Below are 16,589 nucleotides of genomic sequence, written 5' to 3'. Positions count from 1 at the left end.
ATGACAGTTCTTTACTATTATAAAGGTGAACTTTATATAGAATTACATGGTCACAATGAAACTGTGATGATTATATAATCATTCACATTTACAAACAGATGTATCAGGGAAATATTTGGATTATATTTTTTTATTTTATTTATTTATTTTTGCGTTCATGTATTTGATTCACATGAAAATTTTAAGGAAAACTTTTATCATATAAAGTGTGTTGTACCTTTGAAGGCATAGCTACATAAGTGCAACAAAAACCAGAAGGGTCAAGACCACCCTTATTGACTGTGGCTTTTGTAAGTGATTATGTCATGTAGAAGGGCTCTGAAATCAAAGGACCTGCAAGGGAGGTCTATCCCAAACCCCACCAAAAAAGAACCAACATACATGTGGAACTAATTTGCCTTTACAATCATTTGGAGCGAGATGGCAGTCAGAGAATATAACCTAAATGAAAATAGAAGTTAGGGAAGTCATTTAAGTGTATTCCTTTTTTTTTTTTTCTTTTTTTCATTTAATTGTATTCTTGATTTCACTGAACTACGTCTTACCTGGAGCCCATGAGAGGGAGTAAATAACCCCTTCGTTCCCCGGGGATGTGTACACGGCTGTCAACGTGTTTATATCCCAGACTTTTATAGTGCCATCAAACGAAGCTGTCGCCAAAAGATTGGGGTCATCAGGTTTGAATTTGCAGTCAAAGATGGTTTCCACATGCCCCTAGGAATGCAGCACAAAGAAGTCACAACTACTGGGGAAAATTCATGCGATTCATGAACAAACCACAATGTCTAAGCACGTGACACATGGACCATAGTTTCCAAATATTAATGTTAAAATATATAATATATGCTAACATATTAAAACAAAATTAGATCATTGCTGTGGTTGAATGTTCTCTGTGCTATTACTGTACTCTTTTATACCGATCTAGATTTTATTCAACCACAGTACCTCAAACCAGCAACAAAATACAAAGATGTCACAAAGCGTCATTTGTTAGCATCAATTCAAGAACGCAAAACATGTCTTTTCTAATTATCATACACAGGGGTACTATGCTAGAAATGTATGAATTGAGTGCCTGGGTGGCTCAGTCAGTTAAGCATCTGACTTCAGCTAAGGACATGATCTCAGAGTTGTGAGTTCAAGCCCCACATCAGGCTCTCTGTTGTCAGCACAGAGCCTGGAGCCTGCTTCAGATCCTCTGTCCCTCAACCATCCTTCTCTCTTCCCTCCCCAGCTTGTGCACTCTCTCTCTCTCAAAAAATAAATAAAAACACTAAAAAAAAAGAAGTTTATCAAGTAATTAACTATTAATAGTTATTGTGTGTTTCTGGTAGGATAATAAAAGACCAAGATAAAATTGAAATTATAGGTCCTAAGTGCAAATATTCTTTTTTATACCATGACATACGCCAAAAGAACGTCATGATTTTGGCAGAAGTGACAAGTATCCAGCATAGCTTTGGTTTTTAATTAGTCTTGTTCCAAATTTTCTAACAACTTCATTCTTTAAAAATTATAAAGAAAATAATCACTATCTCTTGGGACTCGCAGGCATTATCAAAATGAAAGGAGCCACTGAAATAACTTACAATCGAGGACTACTTTAGGTTTTTTTTTTTTTTAGAACCATAAGACAACATTGTTTTCTAAAGAAAACATTTCAAAATGTAGACACACATTCAACAGAAACTCTACTCAACTTAGATTGCATGACTACTCCTTTGCTAACAGAAGCTGTTACAGATTTAACTGTATTTTTATATTTTTCTCCCTTCCCTTTCATACTTTTTTTGTACATAAATGGTAATTGGAAGTATAAGAAGAGTTAACTACACTGTGAAATAATTTACATGGAAAGAAAAATAATCTAGAAAATATTGACAAATGGAATATTTAAAAATAACTAAGCTATATATTGTTACAACATTTTTTTTGGTTATATTTCAATTTTTTTGAAGATGAAATTAAATAGGTCCTAAAGGACATAGTATTAGTGATTCTCTCCCTCAAGTTTTTTTTTTTTTTTTTTAAACAGGGCGTTTATAGCTCTAGAGCCTTTTGCTAAGATTTTCTACAGAAAAACAACCAACAATTTAACGTTTCTTAAATGTCTGGATCAGTCTAATGCAAACCTGTAGAAAATAAAAAGGCATTTTATACACTGTTGACAAATATTAACTACACCACGATATACATTATTACATGCCTTCATTCATTCACAGATTCATTCATTCAACAAAACAGTCTTGCCGTGTGACAGGCACTATTTCAGGTTGTAGGGATAAAGCGTAGAACAAAATCAGACAAAAATTTGAGTCCTCAGAGAGTTTGTATTCTATTTTAAATAGAGGCTTAATGATCACAAGAACAGAAGTTCACAGACTCACAGAATTATTGTATTGATTCGATAACAGCAATGAATCTTAGACAACACTGAACCCAACCTTATTCATTTCACAGATATGAACAGTAAAGCTTGGACTTGTCCTTCCGTCTGAAAAAAACACTGATTTTTCATGTTGCTTCCAAAATACAGTGCAGAAATGTAATTTCCCAATACTACATGAAGGATAAACACGGTGTACCCAGAAACGGGAACACTTCCAACCATGCAGAGTAATCATGAAAAGCTACATAAATATTAACATTTAAAGAAGCTTAATGTTTAAAATTTTAAGAAATGTAATAATTTTCTTATCATCCTCTATATAATTCTAAAAGGTTGCAGCCAACCAAAATAAAGTCCTAACCTACAATTCTTCACAATTTTAATATTAATATTGTTTAGTTAAAAGTAAAAGTAGACATCATACGTGACCACAGAGTAAGTGTTGTGTATAAAGGAAGGAATGACCAGAGACTTACCAAGTCCCGAAGAAAATCCCACTTCTTGGCTCCCAGGTCATAAAGGCCAACCCCACCATCCAAGAAACAGCACACCGCGTGCCCGGGAGGAAGGGAAAAGGCCTGATTCTGCGTCAGTGTTGGGGGAGGCACCGCTTCACTTGTTGAGGACGTATAATGATTTTTAGTTGGAGACTGGGTTGCAACTAAGAAAGAAAAGAGTTAACAAGTAAGCATTTACACCAACAGCTGCCCATCATTTATAAAGATGCCCCTTTGTTTTCTTTTTTCCAGAATTTCTGTCAATAAGCCATTAGACAATAATCAGTTTTCCACAGGAACATCTCTGCAGTACTGACAAAAATTACACACACACATATGTACAGTGCATATGATTTTTGAAAGGCTATGTATAAAACTGCAGTGGAGAAAAATGGATGAAAATTAGTGAGCAAGGAACCGCAAAAGGTTGTGAATAGCTAGTTTCTTATCTCCCCATAAATTAAAGCACAGAATGATTGTATTTTATTAGAATCTGCTTTCAAAATGCTGACTAATGGCTTACTTCCGCTCTACACAAACATGCATGACAATGTTTTTATTTTAAAGCTCATAACTCTCTTCCACTAATTTCCAATCCAAAGAAAATAATTATTTTTGACATTATTTATAATTCACTTTAATTTGGCAACCAAATTAAGGGTCACAACTGCCTGACATACATTTGCATCTCAATTTTCCTTTCTTCTTCCTTGGGTTTCTTTTTACTATTCATACACTTCCATTTCTCAATTTTCAATTATATAAATGTCTCTTCTGTATATTCCTTGTCTCATATTTTGTCTTCTTTCAAGATGTTTTTCCTTAGAATGTGAATATTCTCTTGCAAACATAATTCAAAATAATGATACTGCTGTAAATGATCAAACCAATCTGTATTAATTACATAATGGAATAAAAATAAATATTTCCAGTAAGTCCTTTTTGATCCAAATAAAATAAAGTCTTCCTTTCTACATCCAACTTGATATGATAATATTCATTTCTCAGAATCTGAGAATAACAGGAAGCCCAAACTAGCATAAACTACTAATACCAAAAGAGGCATTTGGTTCAACAAAATACTGCTGACAGTTTGGTTAAAATTAGTATGTTTCATGGCTGGTTATTCTAATATTTTAATTTGTTGACATTATGGGTGGTTGTGACACCTTTTATGTCCCTATGTATCCATAATTTACCTTCTTAAAGAATTTGGTGACTATGTCTATATTTAAAATTTTTCATGTTCACATAAGGTTCTTATTCCACATTTCCTGTTACATTAAAAAATTGGAGAGGGGGAAGGAATGAGATATCTAACAACAGGTAGCCTGAAAGGTTTTACTAAAATAATGACAAGACAGCTATGGGCTTCTTTATATTTTTGGTATGGTCTCTAATGAACAGGAGCTACCCTTGTAATAATAAAAAAAGATGAAAGAAGAGAATCTATAATATTTCAGTCATCCCATGGTAGTAACTAAACACAAACAAATACCTTCAAAAAAAAAAAAAAATACAGGATGCATGTACGACACGCTGGCCTCCAGGACAGGACTTGTCTGGCCCTAACATTTCTATCCCTCCAGTTTCCAGGATTCAGGGGTGTTAAGGCTCCAAGGGCAAAGCTTAATGTGCGTGCAAAGCCTGGAGGTGCCAACACAGAGACGTTCCTCTACTTGCACTGCCCACTACATTCGAAACTGAATTTGCAACCAAAATCATATGACTTTGATTAGGTCTTAGAAATTATTTATTGTATTCTCAAAATGTCTCTGATCCACACAAAAATGAAAGCACTATGAACCACAGACAGCAATCATGGTGGACTTAATAGGAAGTCAATCTCTTTCCTCATGTTTCAGAAAAATTCAAATTCTAAATCTCCCCCACCTGCCAGATGGTTTCCTTTATAGCTTAAGTGTATTTTATAATTTTTTCTTCATTTAAAAAAAAACAATATATACTCAGAAAAAAGTAGACACAAATAAAGAAAAAATATCCAAAACAGCAGCTACAAGTCCAGTGATGGCTGGGATTCACACACGGACACATGTTCCAGAGCCTCCATTTTAAGGATTCGCGTCTAGGGACCCCTGGGATTCACACAGTATGTATGTTCTAGAGCATCCATATCAAGTATTTGGGTTCTCTCAACTTTGTTATAAACCCTACGCAACGTAAAAGAGCCGCACTTAAAACATAAAGTGTCCTAGTTCAAACCAATTTTATTTGATCCTATTATTNGCCTCCATTGCAAGGATTTGGGTCCAGTGACCCCTGGGATTCACACATGGATACATGTTCCAGAGCCTCCATTTTAAGGATTCGCGTCTAGGGACCCCTGGGATTCACACAGTATGTATGTTCTACATACATACTGGATACTTCTTAATTTTACCACAACCATTGCTTCATTTTCCCCATGTAGATAATTTGAGATTATCTTAACATTCTAATTTATTAGCATTTTTTCCTTTTTTAAAATTTATTAGCATTTAAAAAAAGTAACTTGGTTCTAAATACTTTCAACTTAGTCATATGAGATATTGTGTGGCCTTAACAGATCCTTTAGTACATATACTGTCAAAGACTATTTTTAAAAATCTGCTTTTCAGTAGCATAAAGTATTTGATATGTTTATACACCATTGTATCAGTTACTTCATTTGATAGCAATAAATGTAACTTTTTAAAATACTACTTTTTGATGATATTTTTACTTACATTTTTTCCTTGGAGGAGAATTAAGTACATGTAAGCAGTGAAACCCTGTTTTCTTTAGTTTAAAATTATCTATAGGTGTTGTTCGCGAAACATTCCAAATACGCAAAACACCCACTTGAGAATCTAGTCAGAAGAAGAAAAAAAACACTGTATTAAAGAATATTATTTGAAACATAAAATGCCCAGACATAAAGGAAATAACAAAAACTTCAACTTGCAAGATTTTTAGCACCATTTGTCAACATTCTTCTAACAATACTGTACGGTAACACAGAGCAACAGGTGAAATGCTACTCATCCTTGAAATTCTTGGCTCCTTTTGTTTTTACTTTTCTGTTTCAAATCCTTTCCTAGGGTGAAAGACCACCTACTCTGGCAGTCCACCACTACAAAAGTCATCATCGCAGTCTGATCACAAAAAAAAAGCTGCCCAATGCCTACACTTGCTTTAGGAAAGCCATTGACAAAAACTTTCCACCCCAACACTGAGCAATATCTTGTCTTTTGAAATGCTTGTAAAATGCTCCCTTGCCCACTGTGTGCACTTGGGCGGTTAATGGAGAGTGCCTGCTACTGGTTACAGAGTTTACTGGGGAGACGACAAAATGCTGTGGAAAGAGGCGGTGGTAATGGTGGTGCAATTCGGTGCCTACAGAAGTCGCCGAACGCTGCACTTCAAAATACTGCTTTATGGTATGTGCATTTTATCTCCGTAATAATGAAAGCATATTTAAAATATTCCTGTCTATCATTAATTATATCCTATGAAATCAAACGCCATTAAGACATTTAAGTGAGACTCCATATACTTCCACGTGTAACGTAAGTGCCTAAGTTTGGAAAGAATTTCCTGAAGACAGCTGCCGGGATAAAGAGTGTCTTACTTCCCATGAAGCAAATATGGGAAGTACTCGTACAGCAGCTGAAAAGTACTCAGCCTTTCAGAGACTTCTCCCTTAGACCCTAAGTAAACAAAAGAAGTAGTTATTTAATCCCTAATGACTATTTTAAATGCCCTCCTTTTCCCTACCCAGTCACTACTTAGCTTTACTAGTTCTCTCACAATTAGGAAACCATGAGGGGCTTCCGTTCATGCCATGATGATACATCCCACTTTCATTTCCAACCTCGGTTGAAATGCTCTGGTCTCTCTCGGTACCCAGGGTCCCTGACTATCAAAATCATCGGTGAGGCAAACAAGCTCCCATCCAGGTCAACTGTTTTTCTAGTCGGTACTTTTACTGTGATCCTTGTGTGCCTGAAAATGCACTGTCTTGGTCTTCTGCATGCACATCAACACAAAAACATGAGCACACGTGTGTGCACACATGTGTACCTACAGAATATATTCCAATTTATCATCAGAAACCTGGAACACTGGGCCTTAATTTCATTTTTACCATTATGTTAATGACATACAATGTAAAGACACATCAGTTATGCATCTACTATAATAAATGATAATACTAGGATGTTAATTCATCTTACGCAAAATCAACCAATGAAAGTGTATAATTTCCCTGATTCCATTAGAGAATGTATGTGTATTTAAAGCTCTGGGGACCTGGGTAAACTCACCTCCCGTGACAAACATCCCGGGAGCGCCGGGAGCCCAGGCCAAGCACTGGACAGAAGCCGCCGCGCTGGGAAAATTAAATGTTGTGATGCAATAAAGGGATTCCGAGTCTAGTAGGCGGATTCCAAAATGCAAATTGGCCACCAGGAGATAATCGGTAGATAGCGGGTCCCACTCCAAGGCTGTCACTGGATCCTCTTCATCTGTCCCTTCAAGAGATTCAGGTCTCAGAACATGTTTCTGACTTTTATTACCTATTAAAATATAAAGAGAAAGATTTTGAACACAATGTTCAACAGAAAATGATTGAGGGGCGCCTGGGAGGCTCAGTCAGTTAAGCGCCCAACTTCAGCTCAGGTCATGATCTCATGGTCCGTGAGTTCAAGCCCCATGTCGGACTCTGTGCTGACAGCTCAGAGCCTGGAGCCTGCTTCGGATCCTGTGTCTCCCTCTCTCTGTCCCTTCTGCTCATGTGCTCGCTGGCTTGCTCTCTCTCTCTCAAAAATAAATAAAAACATTAAAAAAAAAAAAGAAAATCACTAATTGCGATATTTTCTTTTTGCATAGCACTGACATCTGGCATTTGTGTGCAGAAGTCACAGTGGACACGTGAGGGCAGGAGATGGAGACGAAGTCTGAACTGCGATCCCTAGTGCTCTGAGTGCTTCTGTTACCAAAACGCCAAAGGAAAAAGACACAGATAAATAAAACCCACGATCTTGTCATCAACTACTGTTTGCACTGAGTTACAACAGTGCAGGGACAGGGAAGTGCTTACCCAGAGGCGCACCCTGTAGTGATTAAAAGCACAGACTTCGCAGCTGACTGCCTGGTGCGGAGCCTGGTTCCACCACTGACTAGCTGTGTTCTCAGACAAGACACTGAGTCTCTGTGCTCAGTGTCTCCCTTTGTATGATGGAGAACAGAACAATATTTAGCTTGCAGAGTTTTGTAAAAGATTAAATGAGTTAGCCGCGTTAAGGGCTGCGAACGGGGGGGGGCCTCTTAGAAGCGGCACCTCAGTATTTCCTACCGTTCCCCTCGTTCATTGGAGCATCCGTCATAATCATCGCTCACTCCTGACGTCGGGTACAAATGAGGCGGCCAGAAAAACATGGACATAAGACATGTGGAACTGAATGAAGCAAAGAATGATCAAACAAGCCTCTCGTTCCTTCCAAATTTAGATACAAGCGGCGATAGGGAAAAACAAGCTTCTGCGGAGACACCGCACTGGGCTCCAATTAGGCAGCCTCGGCTCCCAGAAGAACGGCTCTGAAACCACGGGGTCCAGAGGCCATGATCTTAACAGAAAGAACCAGCTCCTTCTGAGCATTCTAAACCCTGCACAGGGTGTTTCCTAAACCATAACCCAAGTGACAGACACCATGGCTCTTTCTGTAATATCATCGCCGCCTACTGGTTTTCAATGTACCTGCTTGTAAAAGCGGAAAATATAAATTTCCTTGGATGTATCTGTAGAGTGAACTGAACACCTTACAGTTTCTGGCTTGGGAGTAAATTTGTCAGAATATACGGCTCTTTATAAAGAGCAGTCATTAGAACAAGAGCTGATAATACTTCCATTATTTTATATGGATTTATGTGATAATTGTTTATGTTCCATTTTATTATACAAATACCAGGCAATCTGTGTTGTCAGATAAGGACAGGAGTGTATGACCAGACTCAGTAAGAAGACTAGGTTGACAGATGGGGGCAAAGGAAAACTGCGGCTGAAAAATAAAATAATGAGGATAGTGTATAATACACATAGCTGTTCAAATTTTCATTTGGAGATCAGCAGCCCAAGCAAAGAGGAGAGAAATCAAGAAAGGTTACATAATTCAGTGTGCATAGGCTAAAAATAAAACAAAAAGACAAAAAAAATATGCTCAGGAGAAGCACAACTTTTCCCAGAACTGAGACCAGAAATACACAACTCCTGTGTGTTTTCAAAAAAGGGAACAGAGCATTACATAGGGACAATGTCATCCACGTTCCTAAAATAAAACCATGCAAATCTGATTAATACACTTCCTTGGAAAACTAGCAAAGTCGATTCAATTAAAACATTTTTTTTTTTTTTTTTTTTTTTAATGTTTCATTTATTTCTGAGAGAGAGACAGCATGAGCAGGGGAGGGTCAGAGAGAGAAGGAGATACAGAATCTGAAGCAGGCTCCAGGCCCTGAGCTAGCTGTCAGCACAGAGCCTGACATGGGACTCAAACCCACAACTGTGAGATCATGACATGAGCCGAAGTCAGACGCTTAACCGACTGAGCCACCCATGCGCCCCTCAATTAAAACATTTCTATTATGAGAGTTAAAAAAAATTCTGATGGCCTCGTTTTGTCCAAAACTATCATTTAAAATGGCTAAAGCAGTTTTCCAATTTTTTTGGTCCTAGATTCCTCTGCTCGTACGTGGATTCTTACATGATCCAATACATTATGAAACAAAATACAGTGGTGCTTTTCAGACTGAAAGGGAGAAGGCGCAAAAGCGAGCTGCATCAGCTCCGTGAACAATTTCCAAGAGAGAAAGACAGGAAGAGCGGAGAGTCCGAGGCCTTAGTCTCCTGTAAGAGCCGGGGAGGCCATAAATTCCCTCGTGTTACACAGACACAGAACCCTCTGTTGTGCTAGTAAGTCATTAAGAAAGTGACCCCTTCTTAGGGAAGGACAATACCAGTGTGAGTACTAAGAGGCTCAAAGCTTCAAACTCACAGTGCAGAATGTAGTATTACAACAAAAAGTAGTATTTCCTTCATAAGCCATTGCTCGTGTATGTGCAAGAGGAAAATACACAGCAGGATTATACCTTTCATGATGTTTTATACATATTCACTGTTATACACTGTATGGAATAAATGAGATCAACAAGTCTATAATGGGCAGTTACCCATACAGGGAACTGTGTCCCCCCAAAAGATGCTGAACTCCCAACCTCCAAGCATCTGTGAATATGACTTTACATGGAAAGGTGATATTTGCAGATAATACATTAAGATGAGGCCACTGGGGGGGTCCATAAACCAACATGACTTGTCCTTATAAAGAAGACAAATTTGGACACAGAGCCCTGTACGCACACAGGGAGAAATGCCACATGGACAGTGATGTTGTGTCGTCACAAGCTAAGGAACCAGAAGCTAAGGGACAGGCTGGAAAAAAGCCATGTCTAGTGCCTTCAGAGGCCCGCTGACACCTTGATTTTATATCTCTGGTCTCTAGAATCAGGACACAATCAGTTTGCTGTCTACGCCATCCCGTGTGTAGAACGTGGTTAGGGAGGCCCTTTCAAGTGAACAACACGTGTGGACCCACAAAAATATCACTTGATGACATGGGCAAAATGCACAAATTACGTTGTTTAATAACCAGAAGATGAGGTATGGGGAAATCATGGCCCCTTCTGCAAGTGACAGGGGTTGGACTGTTGAAATAATATAATCCTAGTGTGACTTAAATAAACAAAAAGGAAATACAGGCAAAGAAGGCCTTTATCCCTCCCTATCTTTTCTATGCCAGAATGAGCATACACCTCTCAATGTTTTATATCTTAGATACATAATGCAATGTATCTTATCTTGCATTTAGATATATATCTATCTAACTTTAGATATCTAAATTTAAATATATATCTATCTAACAACAACAACAAATGACTAATAACAATAATAAAGAAAAGAAAGCCATGATCAAGGAAAAAGGAGATGGCCACAATGAGAAATTATAAAGTACGAGTAATATCTAGAGTGAAATTTGGACCAAAGTAAGCACACACTCCTCAGGATCCTCTTTAGTGCTCAGCGGCACAGACTCCTCAAAAAGAAAGTTAACACAATCCTCATGAAATCTTTGGATGCAGAGGCGGCTGGGGGAAAAGTGGGAAGTCCCCAGCAGGACCTAAGAGCATCAAGAGGAGGAGTCACCCAGCCCACGGCCATCTTTACTGTCCCCAAATTACCTCCCTGGTCCTGAGGAAGACTGCCATTGACCAGGATCGCAGGAGGGAAAAGACATGGTATGTGCCAGATCAAAACAGAGAAGTCTCAATAAGGTCACTTCACTGGAAGCCTAACAACCAACTATGAAACAGAATTTTCTCCCAAAGGACAGAACAGACTGAGTAGAGGTGTCGGACAACAAATCCAAAGGTAGCAAAAACCAGCCCAGATGCCTCCCCATCTCAACCTAAAGCAAACAGGTAAAACTCTCCCCAGGTTAAATTAGCATCCCCGGAGGAAACAAGAAGATGTGCACAAGGAGCAGAGAGGGAGGTGGTAAAGAAGTGTATGTATATTTATTATTATCTTTCTTTAAAAAGTGAGTATCAGGGGTTCCTGGGTCACTCACTGGGTTAAGCGTCCAACTTTGGCTCAGGTCATGATCTCATGGCTCGTGAGTTCAAGCCCCGCATCAGGCTCTGTGCTGACAGCTCAGAGCCTGGAGCTTGCTTTGAGTTCTGTCTCCCTCTCTCTCTCTGCCCCTCCCCTACTCATGCTCGCTCTCGCTCTCTCTCTCTCTCTCTTAAAAATAAACATTTAAAAAATTATTTTAAAAGTGAGTATCAGATCCTGTTTGAAATATGAGATAAAATGTCCCCAATATATCAATGTTCAATGTAACATTTTTAACTTTAGAAAGATTATTTCCTTTAAGAAATATTTATTTGAATTTTCATGATTTCTTCAGTTCAATTTCAATTTCTTTTTTCTTCTATTAATTTCAGATAAGCTGAATGTAATACACTTTGTGAAAGTAGGGATCCTACACCTAAAAAGTGCTTTCATATATCTATCCAGCAAATCAGGAGTCACGCTTCTTAACAATAGATACCAGATGGCTAAAAGGATGTTTCTCAAATGGTAGCTGTTCTTATTTACAAGTGGAGAGCGATTCAAGTAATTTTTAAAATGTTTCATTACACACTTTATCACTGCTTAAATTTTAAAAATAAACATAATTTGATTTCTCAGAACCCTTTACTCCACCAGAACAGGTAACTAGTGGGGGCTCCAAAGAGTTACTGCTCCTTTATGTCTCTGGTTCCAGGTCTTTGCTAAGGGGCTGCGGTGTCACAATGTGTTTTACAAGCAGGTGGAAAGTATTTTTGAGTCGTATTAGTAAGTCATCATATATTTCTGCCACACGTCCGTATTCATCCAGGCCATTTTCTAGGTAAATGTGCAGAAATGAATAACAGACTTTAAAAAATAAAAATATGGGGGCAAATGACAAGGTTTAAGCTGAGTCCAAGTCCAGTCTGCACAGAAGAGTTAACCTATTACAGTAACACTTACTTCATGGTACTGGATTATATTTGCACAGCTATTATATTACAACTAAAATATTGCTGACCTTGGCTGTACATCATGTAGAAAAGAAATTCTAAGTTAAGAAAAAGAAACCGTAAGAGATGTTGGCTGGTGAAATTCTTACCGGGCTGGAAAATTGATAGACTTCCATCCATATGCCCAAACACAATCTTGCCCCTTTTCTGGGAGTGCCATCTAAACACACAGATATCAGACAGGAAGCTGTGGGCCTCCTTGTGCACAGTCACCCCGCTCTCGGGTCCCGAGATGGTCCAAAGGAACAGCGGGCCTCTGTGGGAAACAAATGCCACTGTGTCACCTGCGTTCCAGCACCAGCTAAGAGAGGCAGGCACCCCTAGAATAAACAAAATACAGACATGTCACAGACACGCGTGGAAGAAGACCGCACCATGNACAAACTGCAAGATCATGACCTAAGCGAAAGTCGGACGCTTAACCAACTGAGCCACCCAGGCGCCCCGCATTGTGGACTTCTAAAACAACTTAAAGTAGAACAACCAGCTTGTCATTAAAAGAATATGACCTTCCAAGTTGGGAAGTGGACTTTAAAGTAATCCCAAAGACTACAGGCAGCATATGTAGGGTGCTTCCAAAATGGAAAAATACCTAGTTAGGGTGAGAACTACTAATATGATAACATGCTTCAGATATTCAGGCATTTTTAGGTTTTTTTTCCTTTCAGAAACCATATTCAAGCATTAAATTCTTATTGAGATTTTGAGTAGAAGACATGCTGTAGGCATTCAAGGTATACAAGTTAGTATGGGATAGGATTCCTGCTTTATAGGACCTTAAACACAAGATATAAATATAAAATTCTGGGAAGATAAGGATCAAATGTATGAAAAGTTGAATGCTACTATAAAGGTTTAAGAACAATAAAATTAATGATATAGGGTAGCCTGGATGGCTCAGTCAGTTGAGCATCCAACTCTTGACTTCAGCTCAGGTCATGATCCCAGAGTCATGGAATTGAGCCCCATGTCAGGCTCCACGCTCAACATGGAGCCTACTTGAGATTCTCACTCTCTCTCTCTCTCCACCCCTCTCTCCTCCTCACTCTCTAAAATAAAAAATAAATAAATTTTAAAATTAATGCCATAATCTATGTCGTATCAGGGTTTAGAATCAAATCTTAGCATAGTTTCAGATGGACTGAAAAGTGACTTTACCTCTTAAACCTCTGTCTTCTCGTCTATAAAATGGATATAAGTAAAAATAGCTGAACACCTATTCCACATGAATGTTAAGAAAGAATACATAATAACGTACGTAAAAGTCCCTTTTAAACTATAAAAGAAATACACAAGTTAATTGTATTCTCCTCAGCATTAGTGTGGTCAAATAAATCCTATATAAAGTAAGTGTTATGGTAAATTTATGACTCAAGACAGAAATTATAAATCTCTCAACACAGATCCTTTAAACAACTGTGTCAGAATCAGCAAACTGAATATGTATAGCACATCATTTGGAATTAAAGCCCGGGAATCTGTTTGTAACAAGGTTCTCCAAATGATGTTGATGTGTAGAAAGGTGAATCGCTGGGCTACTGTCCAGCAAAGAAACTAGATTTGAATTATATCTTGAGAGAGCAGTAGAGTTTCATATGTGGGATAAGCAGTCTTTCCGAGGAAAAGGAAATAGTATTAATCAAGACACAGTCGGAAGTTGTTCATGGACAGTAAACTCAATTTGTGTCCACGGTCCTTCCTGCTCCAAAGGACAGAAACTGGAAGCCTAATGCCTACTTTGGGGCCTGCCATAAAATGGCAACTCCATAAATATTTCTACAAGGAATGAATGAGTCCGTGAATAAGGCCAGTAAAAGCTGATGTGGTTTTAGGATACAATTAACGGGAGAATTTCCCAATAAAGAGTAAGAACATGGGTCAAACCACCACAGTGCACTTGGAGAAAGCCACTAGGAAGCTGGCCCTCTCAATGTATTTCAAGAAACGCAGCAAGGAAGAGAAGGGGCCAGAAACAATGTCATATGGTTAAAACAAAACAAAACAAAAAAAACACTTCTGCAGAGGCTTAGTATACACGAGCACTTCTCAGATCTCTATAGAATATCAATTCATTCTCCCCAAAATACTCTAAGATGGGCAGGTAGTAAGTACTAGTATCCATTGTTAACATGTTTTGGGGTTTTGCTTCTTTTTTCCCAGATGGATATTAAGTGTTATTTTTTTTTTCCAAGTTGATGATAATTTTAACATTTTACACTTACACAAACTAATACTTGTTTTCCTTTAAGTGTATTTTTGGATTACTGTGGAACACAGAATGATGAAATAAAAATTACAGAGGCAATTTCAAGTTCAACTGCTATACATCCAAGTTCTAATACAATTTTTAAGTTGATTTAATGGATACTTATACTTTGCTTAAGCCTGAAAAGAAGAAACAGAGTCTAACGCATTTCAAAGGGAATTATTTACAATGAAAATGATCAAGTGTTCAGAATATTTTTTGGCAAATAAAATCACAAAGCTTTCAATCTTCAAATTAAGAAAATATTTAGAAATGGCAAGAGGTACTTATTCTTAAGTCTCTGAAAATTTTCAAAAGAAGGAAAATGTGTTAAGGAAAGGAAAAATATATAAAAGTGATCAAAACTATTACCACAACTATTTAATAACTGTACAGATGTTAACGAAAAAGTCTTATTTAATTTATGCTCACTGGCAAGAGAAGACTGGTGCACACAGCTAATGAATAAAAAACTCTTCTATCATGAATGGAGGTGATGCATATGGTGTTTGATGACAAATCGGCACATAAACTAGGTGATAATAAAATAATACATTGACTAATCTGTACCTATTTAGAAATGTTATGATGTAGGTATAGCCTAGTATAGATTTTGTGCAACAACCTTACAAGAACAATGACATCATATCACATTTAAGGAGTGTTTATTGTGTTATTTTAAATTAATCTCATATAAAACTGAATTTAAAGAAGTGAGAAAATGCACTACAGATCAATATTAACAATACTGGAAAAAAAAACCCTAGGACATATGCCTGGCAGACAAACAGNAAGTCTTATTTAATTTATGCTCACTGGCAAGAGAAGACTGGTGCACACAGCTAATGAATAAAAAACTCTTCTATCATGAATGGAGGTGATGCATATGGTGTTTGATGACAAATCGGCACATAAACTAGGTGATAATAAAATAATACATTGACTAATCTGTACCTATTTAGAAATGTTATGATGTAGGTATAGCCTAGTATAGATTTTGTGCAACAACCTTACAAGAACAATGACATCATATCACATTTAAGGAGTGTTTATTGTGTTATTTTAAATTAATCTCATATAAAACTGAATTTAAAGAAGTGAGAAAATGCACTACAGATCAATATTAACAATACTGGAAAAAAACCCCTAGGACATATGCCTGGCAGACAAACAAGTATGAACAGGTATGATGAGAAAAATATTAAAAATCTTGTTTGAGGCTATCAATTGCTGTTTACACATCACAAAGGCTTGTACCAAAAGTATTTTGGTTTTTCCTCACTGATGTATTGAAAACTGTTACTCACAATAACGGAAACTCACTGAATAGCTGACTTTAAAAAAAAATTGCCCAGACATTGGAGCAAACTACACACTATCTAATACTGAAGCTCAAGTGAAAATAATAATCAGGTTATATGAACTGAGGAATGAGATTCACATTTTTCTAGTTGAAAAATTAACCCTGTTTGGCAAATATTTTCTTAAGGTGAAAGTTACATAACAAAACTGGTTTATTTTACCGGTATTTTCAGCAGTCTTAATGACCTAAATTTGAAAAGGCAAGGAAAAAGCAATATACGAAATATGTTGAGCATAACTTTTGGCATTATTATTAATCTTGGAAGCAAAATTTAAATATAATAGCCTCTGAATCCTCAATATTGTTGCTACATTGAAAAGGCTGTTATAAAGAAACTGAACCATCACGTGCCAGCTTTCCATCTCAAAGTGATAACCAGTCATCGTTAGAGACACAACTGAACATAAGGAACACATTCAGTAGCAGTTGTCA

At 37.4% G+C, this 16,589-nt stretch overlaps 1 protein-coding gene across 2 annotated transcripts in view; it reads right to left on the bottom strand.

Moving 5' to 3' along the window:
- The window catches only part of WDR17 (WD repeat domain 17), a 77,998-nt gene that overhangs the window by 41,393 nt on the left and 20,016 nt on the right, over positions 1–16,589 (bottom strand). For both annotated transcript variants that reach the window (XM_077779064.1, XM_077779063.1), the window contains 5 exons: positions 12,639–12,869; positions 7,194–7,445; positions 5,616–5,738; positions 2,869–3,053; positions 546–714 (listed from right to left, as the gene is read on the bottom strand). In XM_077779064.1, coding sequence (XP_077635190.1) covers positions 546–714; positions 2,869–3,053; positions 5,616–5,738; positions 7,194–7,445; positions 12,639–12,869 — 960 coding nt within the window. The remainder of the gene's footprint in view (positions 1–545; positions 715–2,868; positions 3,054–5,615; positions 5,739–7,193; positions 7,446–12,638; positions 12,870–16,589) is intronic.

The sequence above is a fragment of the Crocuta crocuta genome, unplaced genomic scaffold (genome assembly GCF_008692635.1).
Source record: "Crocuta crocuta isolate KB4526 unplaced genomic scaffold, BGI_CrCroc_1.0 scaffold88, whole genome shotgun sequence".
NCBI classification, from domain to species: domain Eukaryota; kingdom Metazoa; phylum Chordata; class Mammalia; order Carnivora; family Hyaenidae; genus Crocuta; species Crocuta crocuta.
The sequence above is the reverse complement of the archived record's forward strand: the minus strand, read 5'-3'. Positions and strand labels throughout refer to the sequence as shown.